General features: G+C 34.7%; 1 protein-coding gene across 5 annotated transcripts in view; it reads right to left on the reverse strand.

Moving 5' to 3' along the window:
* Positions 1 to 13538, reverse strand: part of LOC150099504 (long-chain-fatty-acid--CoA ligase 1-like) — a 360710-nt gene that overhangs the window by 142127 nt on the left and 205045 nt on the right. For all 5 annotated transcript variants that reach the window (XM_090403665.1, XM_090403662.1, XM_090403664.1 and 2 more), the window contains one exon: positions 7701 to 7800. In XM_090403665.1, coding sequence (XP_090259791.1) covers positions 7701 to 7800 — 100 coding nt within the window. The remainder of the gene's footprint in view (positions 1 to 7700; positions 7801 to 13538) is intronic.

Raw genomic sequence — 13538 nt, forward strand, 5'->3', positions numbered from 1 at the left:
AACTTAAATACAGATCTTTGTTATATTTCCATGCTTTCTCGACTATTTGTCGTAAAGTGAAAATCTGATCCTGATAGCCTCTGTTTGGCCTGAATCCAGCTTGTTCTTCACTAAGCTTTTCTTCCACAATTCTTCTCAACCGTTTCTCAAGTTTACTTGCATAGATCTTGCCAGGAACACTTAGTAGGGAAATACCTCTGTAATTCTCACAATCAGTTTTATTTCCCTTTTTATATATGGGTACTATGAGAGCTCTACTCCAATCATCTGGAATTCGTCCTTCTGTCCAGGCCCTCTGAACTATGCAGTGTAGCCACTATAAAACTTTTATACCTCCATACTTGAGCATTTCTGGTCGGATATCATCTACAACAGCTGCCTTTCCACATTTCAGACTTTTGATGGCTTTTTCTACTTCAAGCATGGATATGTATTCCTGATTGCATGCCTGGTCAATGTTTTTTTTTTTTTTTTTTAATCACTGCTGTTATCACTGCTAGTTTCATTTAGCAATGTTTTGAAGTAATTACTCCATACTTCAAGGATATCCTTTTCTCCAGTTTTCATATCATCTTTTTCATCTCTATTCCTTTTACAGCACTCTTTCCTCCATTTCTGAGCTTCAACAACATCCAGAATATCTTGCCCCCTTCTTGATATTTATTTTCTATGTTCTTACCAAAGTCTTCCCATGACTTTTGTTTAGCTAGTTTTACACAGTGTTTCACTTTCTTACATTTGTCTCTATATTCTCTAAGAGCACAAGCTGACTTATTTGCCAGGAACTTTTAATATGCTTTCTTCTTTTCCTTCACTGCCTCTTTAACTTCCTGTGTCCACCAGGGAGTTCTGATTTTTCTATCCTTGCAGACAATCTCATCACATGCCTCTCTGGCAGAATCAAATCAATGTTTTCTTCAGAGCTTGCCACTGAATCTCCAAGGTTTGATTCCTGTTCTCAAACTCTTTCATTTTTTCTTGAATAATGTTTGTATATTTTAGTCTACAGTTCACATCTAAGAGCTGCTCAACTTTTATTCATTTAAAACTTTCTTAGATGTTTTTCTTTGCAATATGAAATTCAATTTTATCCTGCTTAATACCAAATAGTGATCACTTCCAATTTCAAATCCTCTGTACACCCTAGTGTCCTACACCAGAGAGAAAACATCACTATCAACAATAATATAGTCAATGAGACTTTTCTTATTCCTTGCCTCTTCTCTCCATGTGAATTTGTGCACATTTTTATGTTGGAAAATGTTAGTAATAACCAGTCCATGTCCTGAGTAGAAATCCAACAAGTATTTGCCATTATTATTTGCTTTTCTCCAAATTTTCCCAAAATATTTTTGTATGTCTGACAATCATTTTCTACTCTGCTATTTAGATCCCCAACAAGGACCAACTTTTCATTTTTCATTGTGTCAGTTGCTTTCTCTAAAGCCACAAAAAATTCCTCACTTCTACTTTAATAGAACCTTCTGTGGGACCATAGGCACAAATAAGTTCCCCATTCTCATATTTGCCCACATTACTCTTCTTGAGACTGACTGCCATTCAAGAAGATTAGCCTCGTATTTAGTGTTGAATACTATGATTACTCCTTCTTTTCCTTGATTGTCTTTGCCTGAATATAACATTTTGTATTTATTGCTCAGAAAGATCTCACCAGTTTTTGTCTTTGTTTCAGTCACCCCTATTTTGTCGATCTGGTACTTATCTAATTCCTCAGCTAGCTCCATTTCTTTGCCATTCAGGCTTCTTGTGTTGATAGTACCGATCTTCAATTCTGGTGATATTGAGTTGGGGTGTGTTTTAGGATTTGTTCCAGTAGCTGACTTTTCACTGTTCGCCCTGGTTCCCTGGCGAAAACAATGGGGACCTTGTTTAACCAGGCAACGCTCCAGCCAGCATGAAATTCTATCGTGTTGTACCATCATTTAATATTGTGGTTTAAGCCAATAAGAATACAATTTGGTTGGCTAAGTCCCAAATTGCCAGGCCCATCCTTGTTCATTCAGTATCCAGGTAGATACCTAACAGGGTACACCACGAGAAGGTGAGGATTGGACATTAGGTCAGAAGCCCTGGTCGGTTCTCCACATTCCTTTAAAGGCTATGTGGTGGTCTCCTCTCAGTTATATAGCTTTGACCCTTAAAAACTCCATATATATATATATATATATATATTTGCTTTATACAGTATATATATAGTAATGCTTTTCATTAAGGATTCCAAAATAGATCAGCAAATCATACTCTCAACTAGTGTATTTTTGGATATTTAGAAATGTAAGTGATAAGTGAAGTTGAGGACATATCACAAAAGTAACTCATAGGAAATTACTTTGTTACTGAAGAAACATGCTGGTAATCAGAGATAAAGAAGTTATTCCTCTTAATAAGACAATATCTCTGGATCACTGCACACACAGATCTGATCAGCAGGTTTCTTGGGGATGAAGAAGTGGTTGAAGATCATTTAAAGGAATGGTCAAGATGGCAAGTGTTCTGCAAAATATTCTTTATAAGAACAGACTCAGGGTTTGTGGGTCATTGCAGAAGCTGGTTAACAGGAGAAAAAAAAAAAAAAAGGGAATATGATAAAAGCTGTAAGTTACTAAAGGGTTGATGCACTGAAAAGTTTTCCATGCTTATGTATTTTTCACAGTGATCAATGAGTGGAATAATTGCCTTATGAATGTGAGCCTCATAGAATGAGCATCTTCAAGACTACATGGAGATGCCAATGCAGCAGTAATAAATGAATATTACATTACACACATAATGTACCCCCATTATTTCATCAATAGGGAAAAAAATATGACTGAATGTAAAGTACAATACATTTAACAAAATTTAAAACTTTGTGTTAAATTTTGAGAAGCATTTTGAAAGGGGATCAAGAGCTCATAAAAGTACAAATCTTTCTTTTGCTATCAGTATTCATTGTTCTAGATGAAGATAGTTGGAAGTCTAGCTGAAACAAAGGCTCTGATATAGTACTTATGTCAGCTAATTCTCGAGCTGCTTTTGTAGAATGAAAAACCAGAGACTGTTAACTCATCCTAATGAAATTATTTTAGGTCTTTCTAATTTATGGATCAAAAACCAATTACATTTCCTCAAGTACATTTTGATGTGTATTTCTTACTCATCAGTTTGCATTATTATTAACATCTGACTTCCATGGAGTAACTCATCATGGGAGGTATGCACTATCACACAAAGCTCATCTAACTCTGCCTTAAGCTGATTCAATGTCTACATTGAATCAGCTTAAGACACAATACACTCAGGCAATGCATTCCACTCACCAACCACTCTCTGTTCAAAGTACCTTCTCATCCTCTGCTCAGACCTCTTCTTATACAGTTTCCAGAGATGACCTCTTGTTCTATCCACCTCTCCCATTCTATAAAAAATTTCTTCCATGTTAACCTGGTAACCAAATCTCTGCACAATAATCCACGAGGCCTCATCAAGGCCTTATACAATGGAATCATAACCTCTATTTCTTCATGTCAAGGTCCTCTGCATCATTGCCATAATCTAATGTGATGGCTTCGCAACTTGTGCAATATGGTTCCTGAATTTCAGGTCCTTGTCCACCACTCCCAGATAGATCTCTCATCTGTGACCTCCTTTAGTTTCCCCATCAAGTATATACTTTGCACTCCATCGTTGCTTACCAAATTTCAAACTTTACATTTTGCAACATTGAACTGATAGTTCCACTTACCTACCCATTCATACAATCTATTCAAGTCCTCCTGTAAGACCTTAACGCCTGCTTGATTTTGCATTGCTCTTCCCAATTTTGCATCATCCAAAAACAGTTGCATATCAATTAAACTCATCCCAATATCATTAATATACAAAATAAACAATAGGCTAGCCCCAATAATGACCACTGCGGTACACCGTTAGTGGCTTTCCTCTTTCGGGATACTGCACTCCCATATACAACTTTCCGATAACTATCAGACATCAACCAGCCAGTCATCAACCCAACTCACTTGTCTGTTATCCAATCCCATCTGTTTCAGTTTAACAGTTGTGTGGCAGTCTATCAATCTATCAAAAGTTTTTGCAAAAATCTAAGTATACCACTGTATATGTATCTCCCTTGTCCAAGACATCTGTCACCTTATTATAGTATATAAGTTAGTAAAACAGGATTTTTCCCTTTAACAAACCCATGCTGAAAGTACAGAGAATACTGCTGTTACAACCCATTTCTGTATCCTAGTTCTCACCAATCTCTTCAGTACCTTAACCACAACTCTGGAGATCTAGAATAACCTAGTATCACAGATTGGCCTATAATTTGCAGCCACAGCCTTATCACCACCTTTATGCAGCAGAACAAATTTACCTTCTTTCCACTCTTGAAAGCTGTGCTGTTGTAAGACTCATTAAACAGGCATGTCAATGCTACTGCCAATTACCTGGAACATTCTCTTAAGACTTGGTGATGTCATCAAATCCTATGGTCTTATAGACATCAAGCTTATTTCCTCTTATACCTCCTACTCACTCACAATTAAGCCATTCTCTCTTATGTCCTCTACACTTGAGTTTTTCATGATTTCATCTTGATGAGGATGAAACACCCTTTAAATTGTTTACTGAATACCTCAATGTCTTCTGCAGCAGTTATCATTCTACCATTTTTATCCATTAACATATTACCATAATTATTCTTCTTTCTACTTGCAACATATCCAAAAAATTCTAGGGTTTTTCTTTGCCTGATTTGGTAATTTCTGCTCATACTGTAGTTTTGTTCTTATCAACTGAATCACCTTCCTGGTCTGCTCTTTACACTCCTCACGCAACTGATTGCCATTTTTATTCATCTTGTGCTGCCTCCTCAGTATCCTCTTCTAAATTTCATTCTTAATCCCTTTATTCATCCATTTGACAACTACTTTATTCAGTTTTCTAATTTTCAGAATACATTTGCACACCGATGCTGTTAAATACCATCTGGTCGGTTCCCATGCAGCATTTATCTGTTTCCTGCTTAATACCTCATTCCATGCTATAGCTTCAAGCTATCCCCTAAGCTTTTCATAATCACCAGCCTTGTAATTCCACATATCCTTTCCTCACAGAAGTCTTCATGTGGCTAGCCACAACCCAGGTGATCACTTCACAATCACTCACCAACTGGAGGAATGTAGAAAATCCTGTTCACAATCACATCCTCTGATGAAATGATCAGATCTAAACCTATCAATCCTCATGTGCCCTCCTTTACATACTAAGAAAGTTCTCTCAAAAATTAATTTATTTCCAAATGATTGCTCTATACGTCATAATTAAAATCATACATAGTAATCACCCTTCCATCGTTCAGTAACCAAAGTTGCTTATACATTTTTCCATCACTGCCCTCCACATTCCCTGGCCTATAGCAATATCCAACTAAATATCTCTTTCTGTCAGCCTCCACTTTACACCATACCAACTCAAAACCATTGCCACCATTTACATCTCGCATCTCCCCTTTGTGCAGACATAGTTCACCTGCTATCATCAACAGCATCCCCCCCCTTGTCCTTTCCATTCTCACGGAAAACATTCCGTTCTATTAAGATATCTTTATCCAGCTATGTTTCACTTATTCCAATAATTTTGAGCAAATGAACTATCAGCAAAACTATTTCAACATAAGAATTTCCTTTATTTCTGATGCTCCTGGCATTTGTAAATAAACAGAGCAATTTCCTTTTAGGTCTATAACCAGTCCCACCCATATCACTTGTTGGTTGTGATTTTCCCACACCTAACTATTACCAGTTGCCTTTATCACCACTTATCCTATATATCTTCAGACCCAACTATACCCACATACATTCCAGGCCATCCCATTCCCATACTGACCAAATGGCATCCAAATCATAAGTTTCAAAAGGAAATTTTTGGAAACTTTTGCATGTAAAATGCTCTATTTTTATTAATATATTATGTGGACTCCTTCAGGAGGTTTAAGTACTTAATGCTGGATAGCCTCCTTCATGTCACTCATTGCCTATATAACTATCATGTCTCTCCTTAAACACATTCATTGAAGATTCACCATGCTTAATGACAGCCTATTCCACATACTATAAGAACCTAAACTTCATTCTTTTCAATTACATCTTTTCCTCCCCACCATTATCACCACTACCTGCAAAATCTCATTTGTATCTAAGATTCTCCTTATTGACCTTTGCCTTTCAATCTTATATCCTCTCGTTCATTTTTTATTGAAAATTTTGATTACCACATATCTAATCTTAATTCTTGTAGAATTAATATCTAATCTGTATTCATGCACAATTCATTAGGCAGGATATCACAAAACAATCACCCTCTGCTGTATCTTTCTCTCTCCATCTCACTGGAACCCAGGTGACAATAAGTGCTCCTTTCAACACTGCAGTAATAACATATGATTTAACCACCTTAGTTATGCAGTTCTTAAACTTCAATTCTTGGTATACCATCATTCCCAAGGTTTCTTTTCAATGACCACTTGTAGCAAATTCACAATAATAACACGTTGCCTGCAATGTCCTCTGTCAAAAATGTGCCACTCCACATCTGGCAACATTAAATTACCACTCATTGTCATTTGCCTATAGAACTAGTCTGCAGAGATTCAGCATCAAATAGGGTGAAGCACTTTGGGATGTAAAGATTACACACTTCGTATCATATTGATGGTACTAGTTTACAGAAAATTGATAAGACTAGGGATCTGGAGGTGATGGTGGATAGAGATTTGAAATTCAGAGGACCTACTGCAAGAGTTGGCTTGGATTGCTGATGATGGTCCTGATAAACATTTACCATGGAAATATTACAGAAGATGCATACAGTAGATACTACACTGCCTATGTGAGTGGTTGGAGTGAGTTGATAAAGAATGAGTTGTTAATCAGTCAGATTGCTCTCTCCTGTACTGCATCAAGTATTTTTAAGGAGCTCTTATGGGTACCTCCCCAGATATGCAAGTAGTACTTGATGGAGGATAGATTTATGATTGGTGCAGGGTTAATAACTATTTGGGGGGTAAAGTAGTGTTTAGTGGATACACTTATCTGATTAGCTTTAATGAAAGTTATTTCATGTCTTAACCTGTTCAAAAATTTTCAGTATATGTCACATCGGTCTCAAAAGGCATTTCACATTTTTACTACAATTGTTTCCCTTCTTATGTTGCAAATGCAAAAATGCAATGGATATAATTATGGCTTACAAAATAAACATGCCAAAAGCTAAAAAAAGTTATTCAAAAGAATAGCTTGATCTTTATGACAACTGTGCAGCAAACTATCCACTAAAGTATTTCTATGATCCCTATACATTTACTATAGTGAGAGCTGACTAATACAAAATTATTTTGAATAGTAGAATCACTAACAGGACAAAATTCACTTTAAAACAGTTCTTTAAGCTCATTTTAGCCTGAAGGGTCTTTTTATCATTAAATAAAACTTTTATATAATGAGCAAATTGCAAATTATACAAATACACCCATAAAGTTCATTTAAAAGAATTAACATTCGATAAATATTGTTAAGTAAAAAACACTTCATAAATAATTCAATAATTTATGGAACTGGACAGAACATTATTCACATCATTAATTTTCTGGTATTTAAATAAGTTCTTAATTTAAAAAATTGCTAAAGAATTACCTTCATTGATGATAAAGGTGCAAGCATGAGGTCCCAATGTATCATATAATGGAACAATAACCATGGAATGACAATAACATGCATGTTCAGCTAATACACACTAGGAAAAAAAAAAAAATTAAATGCGACAAACAGTGAAATTCTCATATACTTAAGATTAAATAAAAGCTTGGGTTGGGGACAGAATAAAAAGGATGTAAAGCAATTTCTCTTAAAGAATAAAGATTTATATCAGTCTAGTTTCATTTCTAATCAAGAGAAAATAATTTTTAATTACTACTGAAATCAAGATAACTTACTTAAGTTAAGGAATATTACATCCCATATTGTTTCATAGCCGAATAAGAAACTCAAAGAGTTTCATGCTGAATATAGTAAATATATAAAGTTCGGCGAGTCCAAGCGTAAGCAAATACCTGGATAGTGTTACAACTGACCCTAAAGGGAGTGCAACACTGAGGCAACTCATGTTAAGGGTGGAGCAAGCTCCGATCACTATTCTTGATATTTCCCCATAACGTGAAACCCAGCTCCTAGGAACTGTATCACTGTTCTACATTATGAGTGAGAGAAGGTCACTACCCAGACCGGTTTCAACCTTTATTGAGGTCTCATCAGTGAGTAGGTAGACCTACTCACATGCTCCACCCTTACCATGAGTTGCCTCAGTGTTGCACTCCCTTTAGGGTCAGTTGTAACACTATCCAGGTATTTGCTTATGCTTGGACTCGCTGAACTTTATATAGTTACTATATTCGGCATGAAACTGAGTTTCTTATTCGGCTATGAAACAATATGGGATGTAATATCCCTTAACTTAAATAAGTTTAAGTTAAGGGATATTTGTAGGCTCTTCATATAATTAATAAGATAACTTACTCTTTTTTGGACTGAGGATATTGAAGATTGGCATCATACTGATAGGAATTTGCCAGAAGTATTAACTAGTTGAGAAGGCTAGGCAAAGCTAAAAGTTTAAGGATTACATTGTTAAAATGATTAAATTGATATAATGAACTAGATGAGGGGACATAACAGCTTTAAGGGGTTTTACAGAAAGGGCCTCCCAGATGAGTCTTTGACTCTATGGGTAATAATAATAATTGACACTGAAGAAAACTACACAGAATAAGGAATTTCAACCCTACCAGAAATATGGAATTCATCAGCTATTATGCTTATATATTCATACTTGTACAGGGATGAGAAGACTGGTGGTGGTGGTTCAGAGATGGATAACCAAGAGAATATCAGGTCAGTAAAATGTACAGAGAAATTAAGGAAATACATACTTCAGAGTTTGATGACTAGATGAGGGGACATAACAGCTTTAAAGGGTTTTACAGAACAGATACAGGGAAAATTGTTAAATTCATGACAGGTTGAAGGGAGAGGAGAACAAAGCCATAGTTTCAGTAAGAATGTAGTCAGCAAGGGTGCGAGATCTAGTTTTTATCATTATGTGTGATGAATGGATGGATTGCTGGTGGAAATGGCAAGTACTGAAGCTTAAACTCAAATTTTCAACTTACAGCAAGCTGAAAAGGATGATTTTGTGTGAATCTCAATCATAAAAAGCTGTAAAACTATATTATTAGTACTAAGTGTAGACTTAAATAATCAAACTACTCTAGAAACCAAACAAAGAACTTTTCCTGAACACTTCAAGGTCTCTCCAACAAGGAATCTCACACCAAGCAATAAAATTCATCTGCCATCTAAAGATATTCATGCGAATTGTGGTACTAGAACTTACAGCTAAGGTTTATAAATTGACATTTTTTAATCCTTGAGAATCAGTAACAGGAAATGGCAGTTCAAGAATTCTGGAAAATTTTACTTTATTGATTTAATATTTGCAATTTCTCATAAAATAAGAATTTCTGTTTATTATAATCATAAGATACTATGATAATAAACTGTACATTTTAGTATTTATGAAAAAAAATTAATATTAGATATTAAAAAATAATACCTCAGTTTGATGACTAAACAAGAAAAAAAAAATACATGACTATATAGCTGAATGTTAAAATATAAAATAATTTCTTTCCAAAGGCACTACTAGTTTCTTCTTTCTAGAAGACTTCATTGGGCATAATATATGGAAAAGATAGATTAAAAAACATTACTTGGGTACATCAAAGTTCTACGTTATTAACGGATTGCTCACATTAGAATGAATTTGTAGACTAGATGCGTTCTCATGCATGAGGAGATGGTCTCCCAACTATTATGCGAGTTAGCATGCGCACGCACACACACAGTATATAGAGTAATTTTACAGATAAAAACTTCATAATTTTTCATTTCTTTTTTTTTTTTTATTATTGTTATTACATGACACCTCTAAGGAGTCCAAACACTCTGAGGGAGAGCACCTACTCCACAACTCCTCATCTCCACCACTCAATCCACCAACTACAATGAAGCACAACTACCATTTTCATCTACACCAATGCCATCTAATGCACCACCACTAGTATTTTCACAGACAATCAAACATGGCAGGATTACTTGTGTAATTCGAACCTGCAGCCTTTTGGCTGGAGAGCAGATATATGCTAACCACTTGGCCAACCAAGGCTGGCAATTCTTCATTCGTACTGTTTTTCCTGTTTCAAATTCTTCCATTGAAATGCATTTTTTTTTTTTTTTTTGAAAATTTGTTACATTATCAATTTCACAGATCACAATTTCATTTTTATTTGCCAAATGAAAAATTCATCATTAGCCTCATTTAAGCAATATGGCTTATTCAGATATTTAATATTGATGCTAAGACCATCTTTGTTTAAAATGTTGCTGCAATTTTTTCCATTTCAAACCTTGTTACTCAGAAAAGAATTTTGTTTTTCCAAATTAACAGAAATCTTACCCAAAATTCCATCTCTTGTAAGTAGACATATCATGATTGCTTAGTACTTCAACAGCATGTTTTATGGTTTTAAACAATTTAATATATTTTAAGCAATATTTGAATATCCTCCCATAAATAACTAATTCCTCTGAAAGAATTATTACTGGTTTTAAAATCCTTAAAAATCTGAGTCATACTTTCTAAACATATTCCACTGTTTTTCAGTATAAAATGATTTGCAACTTACTTTTCACTATTATTTCTTTCGCAAAATAAATTTTTACTGGAGTATTTACTAAAATAAAGAGCACTTTGGCGATGCAAAATTATATAAATTAAGTGGATATTAAATCCAACATTATTTCAAAGCCTAATATAGTTAGAAACTATAAAAGTTTTGGCGAAATTTGACCAGAGAGCTTACGGAGATACACTTGCTGCCATACAAGTTGTCCCAGTCAAACTGACAGGAAGCACAATCGCTAGTAAGCATCCATATGTTCATCTCCTATTGTTTGTTTGATAAGATTCCACTAGCCTGATGGCTGTTTCAAACTCACTGGTTTCAGTCAGAGACTAGGCAGAAACCTAAGACAGCAAAAACTCTCAGTACTAAGGAACTAAGCGTGGGAGAGATGCATTTTCTGTAAGTGAACTCTCGGTCGGTACGTAACCTATTCATTAAAGTATTTACTAAAATAAAAAGCCAAAAGGCTTCACTTCGGCAATGCAAAATTATATAAATTAAGTGGATATTAAATCCAACATTATTTCAAAGCCGAATACAGAAACTATAAAAGTTTCATGCCAAATATAGTTAGAAACTATAAAAGTTTCAAAGTTTTTTTACTGTGCCGAAGCTTTTATAGTTTCTGTATTCGGCTTTGAAATAATGTTTGATCCATCTGAAAATCTCCATTAAATCAAACATTATTTCAAAGCCGAATACAGAAACTATATTTGGCATGAAACTTTTATAGTTTCTGTATTCGGCTTTGAAATAATATTGGATTTAATGGAGATTTTCAGATGGATGAAATAATTTTTCAAAAAATTTGAATTTTCAAGAAATATTTCACTATTCCTAGAAATCAAATTTTTTTTTGGAATTCCCAAGAAGAAACCCTACCTAAAGCCTTCTGAATAGACAGTAAATTTGGATGGTTAGTTATGTAAGAAATAAAGAGATTGGTCAGAATTATTGCCTAGAGCACTTAAGGCAATGAAGCATCATAATGCACATGCATTTTCAAACCAGTTTGTACTGTAAATACAAAAATCTATGTAGAACCTAACTATTCTAAGGGGTAAAAAAAATTCAATTACTGGATGATAACAAACCTAGATGTAAGACACAGGAAATAAATAATAATAATTATTACAGGAAACTCCAAGGAGTCCTTAAACTCATCGAGGGAGGCCCTAAACACCATGTCAAGAACTATCCCACATTTGTCTAACTACACTCTTACTTAGTTTCCATGGATTGCCCCTGTAACACCAGTTTCTATAACACACAAATCTTCAACCTGTTCTTAAAAGGTTCATTCCATAGACCTGCTACCATCTTGGTTACTTGCCTCTGGATTTTCTCCGCCTCCTCATGACCAAGAAACCCTGGTGCCCAGTAGTCAAGATGGGGATCTTACCAAGACTCAATAAAGATAATACTACTAAAAACATGAAATAACTGTGCATTATTCATTCTGTGTCTAACACAGACAAAGTTGAAAAATATTTAAAACAGATTAACTACAGATATTTTGTTTCACTTATCATGGATTACCATCAGTGTAATACTTTTAAAAATAAAAAAAAATTAAATAACAATGCAGGTACATGGAGAATGGGATCTATCCTTATATGTAATTGCAAGACAGCCAGATAAAAAAAAATTGATATTATTAGGCTCAGCTGAATTGTGCGTGTGCACATGGATGTCATAAAAAAAAAATAAATAAAAATTGAAGCATATGTGTATGTGTAATAAAAATGTATATAATTAAACAGTATAGTTCTTACTTCTGGCATGGAGAATCCATTGTCAAGGCGGAGATTTGGGAAGTACGGAAATACTTCAGAACTTTGGGCATTATATCAAGCAATACTTAGTCTTTATTTGAGTTGTAAGTCAGCAGTTAGAATTGAAAGAAGTACAGGAAGATGGTTTAATGTTAAATCTGGTGTCAGACACAGATGTACAGTATCCCCTCTCTTATTCATTATCTATATGGATCACATTATGAAAGAAAGGTGGTATTAAACCTGATATCAAAATTGGAGGTGTTAATCTCAGCTCTTTATGTGGATGGTGTTATACTTCTAAATAAATCTGCTATAAGTCTGCAAGATTCTCTGACTAAATTGAATAACTGTTGTAATAGATATGGTATGAAGGTCAGCATTAAAAAGACAAAGACAATGAAAATATCAACTGCATCGTGAATGAAGAATTTATAGAACAAGTAAAACATTTCAGCTACTTAGGCACGATTTTTAGTGGAGATGGTAAGTTAAATATGGAAATAGACAACAAAATAAAATAAAATAAAAAAAGCTGGTATGGTAGGAAGTCAATTGAATAAATTTATATGGAATAAGAGAGAAATTAGCCAAAACACTAAATTAGCTGTATACAAGACAGTGTTTAAACCAATTTTAACTTATGGATCTGAGAGCTGGGTTAGAAGTAAAACACCTGATCAAAGACTAGAGACTACAGATATGAGAGTCCTGAGAAGATTAGAGGCATGAACAGATGGCATCAATGGCAATATCATATTAAAAATGAGGATATGAGGAAAGAACTTGACATAGTCAGCATTCAGGAATGCATTAGCAGAGCTAATCTCAGGTGATATGGTCACTTAAACAGAATGGGTGCGGAAAGATTAGTAAAACAAGCGTTCTCTGCCAGGTTGGCAGTAAAAAGACCCAGAGGAAGACCAAGATATAGGTAGATTGACACAGTAAAAAGT

Source organism: Typopeltis vanoorti, chromosome 14, assembly GCF_054136105.1.
Source record: "Typopeltis vanoorti isolate ZY-2024b chromosome 14, IOZ_Tvanoo_1.0, whole genome shotgun sequence".
NCBI lineage: Eukaryota > Metazoa > Arthropoda > Arachnida > Uropygi > Thelyphonidae > Typopeltis > Typopeltis vanoorti.